This window comes from Agelaius phoeniceus, chromosome 3 (assembly GCF_051311805.1).
Source record: "Agelaius phoeniceus isolate bAgePho1 chromosome 3, bAgePho1.hap1, whole genome shotgun sequence".
Lineage (NCBI taxonomy): Eukaryota > Metazoa > Chordata > Aves > Passeriformes > Icteridae > Agelaius > Agelaius phoeniceus.
In genome coordinates, this window is record NC_135267.1 from 9,865,591 (window position 1) to 9,881,274 (window position 15,684).

A 15,684-nucleotide genomic window follows, 5' to 3' on the forward strand; every position below is an offset into this window, starting at 1 on the left:
TTTACTCAAGGCAGATATCCCTTTCATTGTTATTTTTTACCAATTATGTTATTTGCAAAAGAATGTCAGTATTGTTATTAAGGTCTAGGTACTTCAGTCTGAACATGCATATGTACTCAGTTCTATAGGCTTTTTTAAATTATTATTTCTGCCAAGTCAGAAGATTTATATGAAATCCAAACACCAATAAAACAAAAATAAATGCAGTAATGAATCACAAAACTTTAGTAAGAGGGACTTTTGCTTGTTTTAACAACCAGCAACAACCAAAAAGGTTTGTTCATGGGACACTCAGGAAATATTAAATTCTTCTGGTAAAATCAGATTAACTGGAATTAAGCAGTAAAATGTTTCTCTGGTGTATCACTGTGAGTGTAACCAGTACAAAATAGAGTTGAAGTTATCAAGTAAAAATATGTGTGTGGTCAACAATTTGGTGATAAAAGTACTGAATTTTGAGAAGAAAAAAAAGTCACCCAGTACAAAAAAAAATTGTTTGGTATACCTGATTTAGCCTTGAAATATAAATAAACATGTATATAAATGTATGTATGTATGTATATGTATATATATATATATGTGTGTATATATATACATATATAATCTCTTCAATTTTGTCATCTTTTGATATACCAAAAATCTAGCAGATACCTGTATGTTTGACTTGCAGCTACAAAAGGAGAAAACTATTTATAAAGACTGTGTATAAAAGGATTGCCAAGTATGAGGAAGAGAAAACCTGGAGATTCTTGGTGTCATTTTGCTTAGGACCCAATGGTGCTTTCACATTGGCATGATGAAATTAATCTTTTAAATGTAGATTCTTTTCTTTTCAAGTACTCGTCTTAAAATTACCTTGACCATATCCACCACAGAACAATTTTGGTTTGTTTGTCTTTTTATTTTTATAACAATCTTGCTCAATAATATCTTTTAGTTGTAAAAATTGTAAGTGATGTATGAAGGATCATTTATGGTCACTGTATCTATAGTATTAGGTCAAAGCAACCCATGGTATTACATGTTCACAAGATAAGTTGCATAAATTGGTCAAGTTATTGTTTTAGGATTATTTCAAAACTATATACGTTCGAAATATCCCAACACTTTCTTTAATCTTGTGCTAATACTCTGAATTCCATGTGTTTTCAGGCAAGTACTTATGTACAGCTGTAACATATATACTTAATTTTGTCTCTTCTCCTATTTCCAGATTGCTCTTGGCACAGTAACTAATGTGGAAGAAGCAGTAAAGTGGATAAGTTACACTTATCTTTATGTACGGATGAGAGCAAATCCATTAGTATATGGCATCAGTCACAAAGCTTATCAGGTACAAAATGCATTTTAAAAAAATCTGTAACCTGTTCTGAGTCTCTAATCCTTCCCTGATGTGAGGATAAATATTTGCTATTTCTACTTAACCTGACATCAGCAATTCTTTTAAAGTGCTTAGAAAAAGGAAGATATTTTCTGTAGCAGAGTGTTTTTAACACTGAATTATGAGGCCCCTTCTGTTCACATAAAAATACATTTTAACTGGTCAAGTTATGCTCCAAAGGACATCATTCATTCTTATCACACAATTACTGTAACTTAGGCTGTTTTCAGTGTTTCAGTTTTGTAGACTAGATAGAAATGATAAAAGAAAGCATTTTTGAGTTGCTTGATTCCCACTCACCCCATCAGCTTTTGTTTTAGAATGTTTACTGGTATAATAATTTATAAACTAGAAAATAAAAATTTTACTTGGGTGATATTTTCTATCATATGATTTATTAATTATAAGATTTCTTTAATTTGTTTGGAATTTTTTGTAATATTTACAAGCATTCCATGCTGTGATATGAATCAGTGCACATTTACATAAGGCGTTTTTTTCAAGTTTTTTCCATTATCTATAATTTTTAGGAAGATTAATAGTTTCCAGATAATCTAAATATTATTACCTTTTTCTTTGTACAGCTGTTTATAAGCATTTAATGTTAGCATGATTAGACACAGTTAATTGAGCCTAATGCAGGGCAAACTCACAAGTGTGTGTAACTGCAGTTTATTTCACATCAAGGATCCGTTTTGTGATTTTGTAATTTATTTTGACATTGTGAGCAGCAGTTTGTTAGGTCATGGTGACATGCAGAGTTATATGCAAGCAGACAGTTGTTTGATATTTTTTGTCTCTGGTAGTGGAAACTGCAGTGGAAATAGGTGTGCTATTGCTTAAGGAAGCTTCTGCAGACACCTTTGGACCTCTGGTCATCTCAAATTTATTTTCTCTAAAAAGCCATGTAGTTCATTACCATATTTTAATATAACAGTATATAACACAGACCACAAAGTAATAGATAAATGAGAATCAAAAATTGATTTGCTAGTGAGAAGAATGTTGTTGTCCCACTAATATAAATTCTGGTTTTTGTTTCACTATTGAATTCTAGATTAAAAGAAATGTAACCATGGTGATAATAAGTGGTGAAAAAATCAGTAACAGAAATATCTTTTAAAAATGTTAAAAATAATGAACAGGAGTTTCTCTCTTTCCCCCTGCTCTAGTGTTTCTGTTCAGCTGCTGAAAAGTGAGGATTGTTCCACTAACCTTCTTTCTACTCCTTTGGATTTGATGTGCTAATATTAGACATTCATATTTTTGAGTTAAGGCAGTAACAAATGATATCACTGTGAAGTGTTACCCATTCATGTAGGAGCAAAACCAATGCAAATCCTCCTGTTTCCTAGATAAACCAGTTTTAAATGTCAAAGCTTACGTGTGGTAGAATATGGATGCTCTAATGCCAGATGCAGGTATAACCAAAGCTTTGGTCAGTTAGACCAGTCTCAGTATAGGTATCCAATTTTCATAATTGGTGTCTTAGTGTATTTTAGTAATTGCAGTATACCAATTTCTGTCTCTGTTTTCACTGACAGTCAGTGGTATCCATTCAGAATCCCTGTATCCCTTGTGGATCACACTCCCTAGCTGTTTGTGGAGACTGAGATCATGCAAACTCATTCCCCATTCCCTTTCCACCGGTGCTCACCACATCCCGTAATTGTACTGCAGGGCACCCACACAATAGGGTGCACATCTTTGGAACCCCACCTGTTGTCTCCAGGATCTTTCTGGACTACACCCAGGAGCAGGCTACTGCAGGTCCACTGCTTTGATTTGTGATTTTTCAAGTTGTTTGCCAGAAATGCCAATAATGCCTCTTACTGACTCATGAAAATGGCCAAAATTAATGACAAGCAGCAAGAGAAAAAAAAAAAAGAGTGGAAGGAAAAAGTGGAGAAAATGCAAATGTTGTATTAGTGAAGCCAGTAGTATGAATTACAGGCATTTTCTCATACTTCTGGGGTTCCATTGAAAAGGTGCCTGGATTAAAAAACCTTCTTTGTCTATTTTCTCCTCTTTTTGGTTCCATTCTTTGGTGTTCCCACAGTTAAGCAGAGCTTTTTACCACCATAAAATTTATGTCTAGATATAAAAATTAGAGGAGCTTGTGCCCAACATTTCTCTCAGTAAGTTAGAGGAAAACGGTGTGGATAATAATATACTTTATAATGGATAGTAATGTACTTTATCATGCATTCTTAAATTTCCATATGCATACTCCAGACCTGCTCAGTTTCTTACTGTGGACATGCCAAGGCTCATTTTAAAGAGAAGGGCTTCAAGCTGTTCTAGGCTGGATCCTTTATTCTGAGGATTTCTAATTATGCAAGTTCAACAAGAAGGGTGCTAACCATGGATTCTCTAAACTCAAATATTGTTTCACAGTTTTTTCAAGTGGGTGACCTTTCCTTTAAAGTTAAAACTTTGTAAAAAATGTTAGTGTGCTGTTGCAGCCTCTGCTTTTATGGAAGGCAAAAGATTGGTGGGTACTTTGGACTGCCGAAGGAATAGGGAGTTAATTTGATTTTTTATTAATTTTTTCCTCACAATAGTTTTAAGAAATATTGAACATCTGGCATCTGGATCACTTTTTTTTGACCAACTCTGCTCTGAAATCTGACCTCAATGCATGACTTACTATTGAGAAAAGAAGTCTAGACCTTTGCCATCTTAGCTTTTGACTTGAAACTAAGGCAAGCCATAACTAAGGAGAAACAGCTTCAGGGTAACTGGCAAACATGGAATATTAGGAACTAGTCTCCAGCTGTTTGTGGAGATGACTGTTTGCCTGCAGCTTCACTGACCGTGAGATGATGTACTTCTGCACAAAGGTGAAACTGAATCCTGGCCCAGGGAAAACCAGAGCAAACCAAGGCACAACAATTCTTAAAGCCTGCTCCTTTTTGCTGTCTTGGCCGTGTATCTCTGTTTCAGATTTACCCAGAGAGCTGGTATGACTTATTCTGTAGGAAATCTGAACTATACACGAGCCCTGAAATAAGAATACTGCCTGTGGACTAGAACAGTGTTTCAGTCCTTAAAACTAATTATTGCTTGTATAATTAGAGCCATATCTCAGGTGCACGTACTGCAGAAGGTTAACATAACTATGAATCCCTTTTCACTCATCCCTGTCAGTGTGGGTATCCCAGGTGCCTGATGTGGAAACACACAATTATACAGCAGTCCTACTCAGATGGGAGTTTTGCCCAGCCTTTTATGTACTAATGAGACAATGTGCATTATTAGTAGGACAAAATGCCCAAGTTCCTGAACTTTGATATGAATAGAAGTGATGTTGGGCACAGGAAGCTCCTTTGTGTGCTTTTAACATGAATGTAACTGTACATCTGTAACTCACTAATTAGAATATCCCAATTAACCTACCAAAAGCTTTTGGGGATGTTAAAGGTTTTTTCCTAGGAAACATTTAAGCCATGCAATTTGAAGCTTAATCTATTATCTGTGCAATTAAAGCCAGCCTCATGTCAGCTACACAGGAAGGTATATCTTCAGCCATTTTCGTCAACAGAAGGTGCCAAAAGATGACATTTTTTTTGAAGTGATACAGTAATGATAATTTAATGAAGAGTATGTTATCATTAAAACATCTTTCAAAATTTTCAAAGTAAATTTTTTTCATAATCATACTACTGTTTCATAAATAGTATTGGTCTCCATTGTAGTGATAGTCCCAAATAATTGTAAAAGAAATTTTATTCTGATTGTTTTGTCCTGTACATACAGGTTTTGGTCAGTAATGTCAATATAATTGTTATTAGTGAGATCACAAGAAAATTGTGACTTAATAACTTCATTTTATCAGATTTTTGACTTTGTGTGACTGGATTACCTCAAGAAAATTATATATTAAATACTTCTTTTATGCAAATAATTGTGTGTGTTTCATGTTTAGATGGATCCAGGTCTAGAAAAGCACAGAGAACAATTGGTTATTGAAGTTGGCAGAAAACTGGACAAAGCCCGCATGATTCGCTTTGAAGAACGGACTGGCTTTTTTTCTTCAACAGATTTAGGCAGAACTGCCAGCCACTACTATATTAAATACAATACTATAGAGGTAAAAGATGATGTCCTGTTTCTGGAGGGTTTTTTCCTTTTTTTTTTTTTTTAAACATATGCCTAAAATAGTTGTAAGATATTACAGAATATGTAGCTGATTTGTTCACTGTATTTTCAAATCATATTTACTGAAATGGGGGGAGAGGAAGTAGGAAAAAGAAAGAAATAAATATCAAGCAATACTGAAAATTTAGACTCAATGTGAGGTGAGATTTAAATTTTTGTAGTCTTTTTGACTTGTAGAAGAATTATAAGAAACATTTTGATATTCATGGTGTGTGCAACCATTAGTACTTGATAGCACATTGTACTGTAGTGTCTGATAACAGATGACCTTCTTTGGGAGAAAGTCCTATCATGTTGACAACCTTGAACAACTTCTGGTGCTGTAATCAGATTGTGTTGTAAACATGTTCAAAATTTTGTAGTATTGGAAACTTGATTTGATGTACACATTCATCTTAAAACATTTTCTTTCTTAGTGAATAAGTGTTTTTCTTGAATAAAAGCTAAAGACTCAGCATTAATAATTTTTAACTGTATACTGTCACTGTATATAATTAGTCTCACATATTTATTCAGTCAGATGTGTCCTAGACTTTTTTTCTTGAGTGGCCACATTGCCTGTCTCTTGATGTTGGAGTGGCCAAGGCAATGAGAGATTGTTTTTCTGAAACTGACAAAAAGTCACTATGGAATTTGTTCCTGTTTAAATTGCATCACCCTGATCTTCCAGTAACTTGCATTTTAGACTTATATGCCTTTTAAACTCTTGGCTAAGGTTTCTTTGTTTCCTGCTATATGTGTATTTTTATTTCCAGTGACAAATCGATTCTTTTTATTTTTAATAGACTTTCAATGAATTGTTTGATGCTCATAAAACCGAAGGCGATATTCTTGCTATAGTATCAAAAGCTGAAGAGTTTGAACAGATAAAGGTAAAGTTAAAGAATTTCTTGAAGCTAGACACTTCTGTAGTACTTACTCAATAAATGCTGTCTACAAACACAAGTTTTGTTAAATGCTAAGCACCATTATAAAATGTTTTCTGAGTAAACATAATACGCTCTTGCTCAAATTTGTACGTAGTTCAGCTTGAACTGTAGTGCACATTTAATAGCTAGTTATGGATCTTTGAGTAATTCTTTAAAATGCTTTTAAGAACTTTTCAGCTCCTCAATTATTAACAGGTGAAGCTAAGTGTCCATTTGAATAGTGTGCCGAGGGATGAGATAGTTTCTCTGTTTGAAGTTTAAGGCATTATTGGATGTCTCCCTGAACAGTTTGCTTTATCAGGAATGAGGCAGGACTCACGGAAGTGAATTCTGATATATTTTCTGCAGGGAACAACATTAGATTGGCAGAACGATAAATTCTCATAAATTCAAATCTGAAATCTAGAAAGTTGTCACAACAGATTTTACACGGGCTAGAAGATTACTGCTGTGTTGTACTCAGTTCAGTTCCAGCCTCCCTTTCTGCCTCCCGTGTGGGCAGGACACAAGGCAGTACATTCCAAGCTGGCATGAGCTTGTTTGCCCATGCTTCCATCTCACAGAGGTACGAGCCAGACTCCACAGGGTTTGTTAGCTTGGGCTCATTGCCATTTTACCACAATTATACAACTTGCAGATCAGAGCTGGCTCTCATTCACCTGGCTCTGTGAGCTGACAGCGTGAATCCCTCACCATCTACATATTTACATATTTGTACACATTGTCTGGGTATTACCATCTCTTTATCTAACGGAGAAATTCTATTTTGCTGTAATCTCTTCTATTATAGAAGATAATAAGCAGTGAGGTTTCACAGTCATACATGGAACATTTTCCAAGCTAGAAGGGCTTTTTTATGACAGTGATAATGCTTGACTAGGTCTAAATTTAGCGTAATTTAATATTTAAAAGGAAAGCATATGGAAAATATCATGTGATATGTTTCTATATTTTTAATAAAGTAGTGTAAATTTAGTAAATTTAGTATACTAAATAATTTAGTAGTGATGCTTCTTGACTAAAGCACAGTTTTTCTAGTTTACTTTCTCAGATTTGTATGGTATGGCATCAGTGCACTGTCAGTTCCAGATTTTTGTGATTCATTTGCTGTGCAGCTCTGAATGTTAAAATGAATAACTGGTTTTCACAAGAATAGCTCAGGATTTGCCCCTCTGTGTGATAGAAATTGTGACTTTTGATAAATTAATCACATTTCCATAATGCCTTTAAAAATTCTGAATTTTGAGATATGTAACTCACCAGTAGCTGAAATACAGATCTGGATAAGACCTGTACTTGTGCTGTGCAAGAGCAGAAAAAAATTATCAAAAATGCTGTTGTAAGCAGAGCATTGTATTCCCCTGAAAGTGGAGTCATTTATGATGGTTCTGTACTTCATGTCTTTCTTTCCTGTGGGACTAGTCACTAGAAAGTTGGGGATTTTAACCCAATTGTCTTAGGGTCTTTTGTATGTCAGGTAGTCAGGTCCAAATGAAAATTACTTTCAGATGGTTCCCTGCAGGGACCAAACATTTACCCTCTTCAAATAAGTTTTACACTAACAGACTATCAGTAAGTCAAAGAATATGTAGATTTATGCTAGTTTTGCCATGTAAGGGTCATCAGTTAGAATGTGAAATGTTATGCATTATTCAAACCGTAGATATTAATATTTCTTTACTCATATTAAGACTTAATCTTATTAACAGTGGAAATTTTAATATGATGAATCATAGTACTTCACAGTTTTGAGTTTAAAAATGTATTATATCACATGCAAACTGTGTAACTATAATGAGTACATTTAATGTTAATTCAAGATTGCCCTAATCCAGATGGACAGAAGTTTTACTCTGGTCAAATAAAAAATAAAATCTCATCAGATGAAGGATGACAAGGTCACAAGATTCAATTTTTGTGGCATATCAAATTTTTGTATGTCAATGACAACCTTAATAGATGGTGATGAATAACAAAATATAATTGTGTCCCTATTAAGATAGTTTCAATTATGGTCTATTAGCTACATTGTGGAAGATGTGGGTTTACTGCTTTTTTTCTTCTTTTTTTTCTCCTTAAAACTAGAGACTCCATTTAAAAGTAATATAACTATGTTATAAGGAAAATTTGATTTCAGTGTAAAAATTTTCATCGAATTGCTTCAGCCTCTTCATAATGTATAATTGTGTTGTAGGTAAGAGAAGAAGAAATAGAAGAGCTAGATACCTTACTAAATGATTTCTGTGAACTTCCTGCTCCAGGAGGTGTGGAAAACAATTATGGAAAAATTAATATCCTCCTTCAAACATACATTAGCAGAGGGGAGATGGACAGCTTCTCCCTTATTTCGGATTCTGCATATGTTGCACAGGTAAAAATAGTATTTTCTACGTATTTGTTGCTGACTTCTGCTGTTTTAATTCTCCCAAATATTTACAATTATACAAGTAGGGCCTGATCTGCATCTTTTTTGTACATTTTTGTGCAAGTTTCTTTGAAAATCAGAGCCTTGTCTTTGTGCATGCATGTAAGCTATAACACTCGAGTAGAAAAGTTTTGCAAAAGGCTACCTTGGGAGACTATGGCAGCTTTTGTTAATTATGAATGCCCTTTTTTTTTTTGTAGTACCCATGTAATCTTATTCTATTTAGTTCCTCTAAGTGTGATTGCACAGAAATTATATTCTCTAAATTTCAGTGTTTCCTTCTAAATGTGAAAAACTGTTGTAATCTATTTTTATGCTTTGTGTGTTTTTATACTTCATTCTGCAAAACATATTTTGTGTTTGATTCACATACCTTGGTTTTCTCATGAAAGATGTGCAATTGTAATTCTGTTGCTGGATGTAAACTAGCAAAAAATGTGCAGATTGACATAGCAGTCTATGTATTTGTTTGTTGACTTCATTTGACACCTAAAGGGTTGATTGTAACACAGCATGTTTGGTTACCACACATAGGCAGGTACAGAGGGGGACATGACACAGAGATCTATTTAGCCAGCTGTGAACCCAAAAACTGGTCCCTTTTAGCCCATCTCACTCTCACTCTTCTTTTCTATATTTAATAGTCAGCAGAGATGTTGCATGGAATTATTTTTGTCTCATCCTTAAAAAACTGCTTTGGAAAGAATTAATCTAAAAGTTTCATTTAGTTGGTGCTAAAGATGAGATTTAAATATTCAAAATTATACATAGTCTTTAGCAACATTTTCATAGTAGCAAAACCTTTTTCAGAAATGTTTGTGTTTTGTAGCATGTATGAGTATAAACGAGAAAATGCTGAACTGATTGTACACATCATAAAAATTGTGCACTTGCACAGCAAAATCATTTTCAGTGGGATCCTTTTAATCTTTGCTTTCAAGGCCATTGCTTTTATTTGTCTGTCTCATTTATAGCATGTTTAGTGAGGCAACATGGTCTTCTTCTTAGATCTTCATAAACTGTCCTTGTGGAACCAGTGCTACAAAGTGTGGTTGTTTTTTTTTTAATTTGGATAGTGAGTATTAAGAAAATTTTTCATCCTTTCTAAGAGGAATGTGCTTCCTTAGTAACATATGCTTCCTATCACAACCAAATAATTTTCTATTTTTTATTCCTGTTGGCATAGCAGAGCCAGTAGGGAATGATTATATTCTATTCAATGAATCAAGAACATAATTCCTAATCCAGACATAGTACTGGTAGGGAAAAAAAAAAAAAAAAAAAAAAGATAGCTTCATAATACAGCTTGAAAAGTTTATGAAAGGAATATCATAACTTAGGTTTTCAGGATAAGACTGACCTCATTCAAACTTATGTTATTAATTATTTTTCCAAGTCCAAAGCATATTTGTACAGTTTGGTTATACACTATTCTCAGAATATAGTAAATGTTTTCAAACATTCACTACTGTTAAGCTTCTGTGCAAATGTTGTGAAATTCAGTGTGAGATGGGATGCTATTATAGAAGCATAAACTAGAAAATAACAAAACTTGAATTTCAATATAAAGTGAATTTGCAGGTGTCTGTTATGGGGGGGGGACATTAAATGAATTTGCCTCAGAAGTGATTGATACACAATAAATTTAGAACTCCATAATGTTAGCATAACTGTGATCAAAGTTCTATGGCAGACCTGACACTACAATTTTAATTGGTTGCACATGTTTCTTTTCATAATTTCAGAATGCAGCCATGAGGTAGTTTTGCCACTAGACAGTGATGGAAAAAATACTTTTCAAAAATGTTTGAAATCAGTTCGAAAAGAAAAATCTATTGTTATGGTTTGTCAAAGATGAGTCTATGGGATCCTTTTCATTTTACAAAGAATATTGAGAGAATTACAACAGTTCTGCCTTTTTCCCCCCCCCTTTTCACTTTCCAGAATGCAGCTCGCATTGTTCGAGCTCTTTTTGAGATTGCCCTGAGGAAACGCTGGCCTGCCATGACTTATCGGCTACTGAACCTCAGCAAAGTCATTGACAAGCGGCTCTGGGGCTGGGTGAGCCCTCTGAGGCAGTTCTCAGTGCTACCACCATCCGTCCTCTCCAAGCTGGAAGAGAAGAATCTCACCATAGACAAGATGAAGGACATGAGAAAAGATGAAATAGGTGAGAAACCAGCAAGGCTGATCTGCTTAAACTATAGAAAACAATGGGCAAGTAAGAACTAAATCTGAGCCGTGCATCAATATGCCCTCTCTGGTCTGGAAGCCACGTAGCCACATACCCCACATTAATATGGTTTGGCCAATAAAGAAGGTTTTTTCCAGTCTCCACAGCTTGTAAAATGGCACAGCTCTGAGGATAAGGCCAGCCCATGTCCTGGTGGTCACAGCACACAGATAGAAAGGTGATGTCTATTGAGAAGTATTTAGGTAGATATGTGTAGATATACATATTTATGTTGACCTGTGTGCTTCCCTTTCTGCCCACCTTACCTAACAAACTACTATAAAAGGCTTCTGTTTACTCTTGCCAGTTGGCACAATGTGGCCTTATTTCTTTAACTATTAATATGGAAAAGAGTAAAACCAGATTATTACATCCAGGTATGCTATCAGTAAATGGCCTTCTTCTGAAAGACTGCATTAATTTTCATTGAACATGGAGAATTCATTGTCACTGGTGTCACTGCAACAAAACCTTAATGGAATTTTTTAAAGGATTTGACAGTCCAATAATGAGAAAATCCACAAGCCTACTGATAGACATAATGACAATTTCCAGTAAGTCTGTATAAACTGTTGTGCATAAACTGCCCAACAGCTGGTTGAAGTAAAAAAACAAAAAAATCACTTGTAATGCATTTCTTTTTCCTTAATGTATTTTTTTTTATTTGGACTTTGTTTGCACCTGCTATTACCAACCTGTTGATAAACAAACTGCCATTTTTTGAAAAATCTAATTTTAGAATAAAAATAACATTCATACTCACTGCTTAGAAGCTATCACATCTAACTTAATATTTCTTTCATTTGCAGTAGTGCTACATTGCTAGCTTGGAAAACTTCATTATGTGCCTAATCTAGGCTGAAAAAAGTTAAATAAATATGTAAAAGTTTGCAGAATTAGATGCTATATTTTCATTTAATAAGTTAAACCAAAAGACTACAACAAAATTCCAGATGCTTACTTTACCTGCATTTTAATATAGTAATGTTAAATGTATTAAAACCATTGCATTTTATTTGAAATGCTAGCATTATAGTTTTTTATTCAGAAGTGTTATAGTACTTTTTAATTCACTGTTAATTTTTTGTGTATTTGTGATGCCTTTTAGTACTTAGTGTTCTTTTCCATTAATTGTATTAGCGAGGTTTTTATTTTTGTGGTTGTTGTTTGGTTTTGTGGAGCTGTTTTTAGTTCGGGGCTTTTTTTGTTTGTTTTTGTTTTGTTTGGGTTTGGTTTTTTTAATTGTTCTTTCTTCCCGTACCCTCACTTGAGAAGCAGGAAATTTTGTGTAAAACTACAAAGCCAATTTTGCTTCCTTCAATGCATTGGAACCAGTATTGACAAGATGGAAATGTATCTATATATACCTGCAATTTGTCAGGTTCTGGTTTATATTAACTTAGTTTGAAAGTAGATGAGACATGGGATTTGACTGTAAAAATAGGGCACTGCTGACCATACATAATGATATTTCATGTTCTTCAGCCTTACAAATATCAAAGAAAGTTGATGTGTGTATCTCTGTGAAGTAGTTGCTTGGCACACTTCCTCCTGTCTGGCCTCTCTTTCTGAGGCGTGCGAAGGAACTCACTGTATTTTTATTTCAAATTCTAAGCCGTGTTGAAATGAGGGCAGGCACAACTTCCAGGTACTGCCTTGTTTTCTTACCCCACAGAGCTAGTTTCAGTCTTAGTGTTTCTTGCTTTTTAAATGTTATGGAGACCTTGGAGATAGAGTAACAAAGGCAGGAGCTAAGTCAGCCCTTGGCTTAGGGGGAGATGAAAGCATTGGGTGGAGAGCATGTTGTGTGCACAGATCCTGGATTCCAGGGTACCATGAATGGATCAACACCAAACTGAGCTATTGCAATGTAACCATGGAGTTTCCAGATAGCCAGGAAATCACTGTGTTAGCTGAGATAAACAGTTCCTTTTTTTTTTTCAGAATGCAGATGACAAACACTTTAGAATAAGCAAAAATTTTTTTAGACATGCCTATTTTCTTTGTCAGCTTTTGTTCAGAGGGTTTTAGCATTTTTTAAATGCCATTGATGGTTTCTCATAATGTAACCATTAAAAAGAAAAAAGAGAGAGCTTAGGGAGATGAGAGTTTTATCACGTTTTGTAGAAGTTGGGAGAGGAGCCTTATTTTCCCCTAGCACATAACTGTAAAAGGACCTCAGTGCTGTCCTGTACTAACACATTTCACCTCACACATGTAGATAAAGTGATTTTTGCCATAAAAAGTATACTTCCCTACATGGGTTTTTTGAGTCATATCTTTGAATATTTGTCATCTGCCTTTATTTACCATGATTTCTGAAGTTTTACCTCTAATTGCAAAAGGTAGTCCCTGTGCAAGTATGCTGAAATGCTGCATGTATCATCCAAGTGTGCCAACATAAGGGCTTTGGTTTTTAATAACCCACTTGTTGGAGATGCAATTGTTTTACCAACTACAAATTAAACTGATTAAATAGGTATTAAAACTTTGGGTTAGGGGTTTGATTCTTAAGCAAGGTCACCATTCATTACTTCAGAGTATAAACACCCACGTGAGACAAATCTATCTGCCAATTTATTAAATAAGAAAAACTGAAAAGGGAAAGTCAGTATCAATTTAAAAATACCAGTTTCAAGATGCTATGCTCATAGATGTCTTGTAATTGCAAGGAAAGGTTTGTATCACCTTGTCATTTTGCACATAATGTAAATAATAGGACTTCTCCTTTTTTGAATTTTTTTTGGTTTTTTTTAAATGGGTAAGTATGCACAGAACCACATACCAATACCAGAAAATATCAGTAGCAATTGTTTTATATCCAAAATGAAGAGCAAGGGAAGAGAGATTTGAGCTGTAAAATACAAGTAGGACATTTTTCTAAATAAATAGAATCACTTTATTGCCCTAGTTACCATGATTACAATAGAAAATAAAAAATATTGCAACATTTAATTTTTCCTTTGTCTCATTTACACATTGGTATATTCTCACAGATCAGAGCTGCTGTGAGATGTTTACTTATGTGCATTTTCAACCTATTAAGTACCTTTTTTTCAGTTTTATGAAAAGCATTCTGTCTGCTTTGAATCACTGCAAAGAAATTTTAGAAGTTAAATTAAGTAAAAAATTGGTATTTGTGCTCTGAAAAAGAATTATATGGCTTGATAAGAGCCTGGTCTAAAAATAAGTGAAGGAGAGAGAACTAGCTTGACATAATATTTTCAGTGTGAATTCTTAATAGTTATTTTAACCCCTTAGTTATAGCCAACTAGGGGGTTAATACTGATTTTTCAAGGCTCTAATTCAAGTTAAGTATTACAAAATATTCAGACATGCTGGGTCAAGAGAGTCAGACATTTACGCACCCAGGAGCAAAACAAGCAAGCAATAACACTGCTCTCTAAAAGCCTATTTGAAAGTCAGAGTTGTATGCCTTTTCCTGGAAATGCAAATTTGTTACACCTGATGTTTTCTTGGCAGGTCATATGCTGCATCATGTGAAAATTGGGTTAAAGGTAAAACAGTGTGTCCATCAAATACCCTCCATCATCATGGAAGCGACGATCCAGCCAATCACCCGCACCGTGCTCCGAGTCCGGCTGAGCATCGCTCCCGACTTCACCTGGAACGACCAGGTAAAAACAGAGGGAGCAGGAGGCAAGAAGGGAAGCATTAGTTTAGTTTCAGTAAAGGAGATGATCACTGCTTGTCCAGAGCTTTTGGGATTTTTTAAAAAGCATTTATTTTTGCTAAAAAGCAAATTTGATAATAGGAATGGGGTGATTTTTATGACTTTTGTTGGAGAAAGCAGGCAAGGATCATCTTTTCATTTCTGTTAAGCCATGTAAGATTGGGCTGTTTATAACACATTGAGACAAGTGCTTAATACTGAATATTTACAGTAGTCACACACAGATTAGAATTATGTGCCTAGAAAGAAGAAGCAGGAGAAAGGGAGACATGAGTGGCTCTCTGAACTATGAATGAATGTCAAACACAGCAAAGCTTTGAAATGCAGTTCATGTATGCCAGGTTCCTGTTCTTCCTGGCTTCACAAATATACATTCACAATATCAGTGCCTTTTTCTGCTGGGACTTGTCTGAACAAAAAAAAAAAACCTGAGATATGTTTGGAATTATGTTCATCTGTATTTTATACTGCAGATTTATATGAAAGGAGTTGTACCAGTTTCACATTTAGCCATACACACATCCTTTGATCCAGAATCTGTTCATTAGAAATACATTTAAGATAAATCTAAATGAAACATAAATGTCCACATGGGGGCATTGTATTGTTGCTGTTACTTCTGAAACTCTCTACAGGAAAAAAAGATACCTCCATAGGCAAACATAATTTTCTTCTTTTAGACTTATGAAATTTATGCTTAAGATAAATTATTTTGAAATGTGGATATTAAGTATCTGTTCTTTTAATAAAAATTAATTTTAAAATCCCTTAGATTACAATTTTTACGTTAATCATAATTAAATGAGAGGTTTATTCCACAAATATTTAAATTACTTTAGAATTTATTTTCCCTGATGAAAG

General features: G+C 34.4%; 1 protein-coding gene across 1 annotated transcript in view; it reads left to right on the forward strand.

The window, feature by feature from the left end:
- The window catches only part of ASCC3 (activating signal cointegrator 1 complex subunit 3), a 250,456-nt gene that overhangs the window by 157,290 nt on the left and 77,482 nt on the right, over nt 1–15,684 (forward strand). Inside the window, exons 17-22 of the mRNA XM_077176551.1 lie at nt 1,214–1,333; nt 5,310–5,474; nt 6,328–6,414; nt 8,666–8,842; nt 10,841–11,066; nt 14,613–14,767. Of these exons, the coding sequence (XP_077032666.1) occupies nt 1,214–1,333; nt 5,310–5,474; nt 6,328–6,414; nt 8,666–8,842; nt 10,841–11,066; nt 14,613–14,767 (930 nt within the window). The remainder of the gene's footprint in view (nt 1–1,213; nt 1,334–5,309; nt 5,475–6,327; nt 6,415–8,665; nt 8,843–10,840; nt 11,067–14,612; nt 14,768–15,684) is intronic.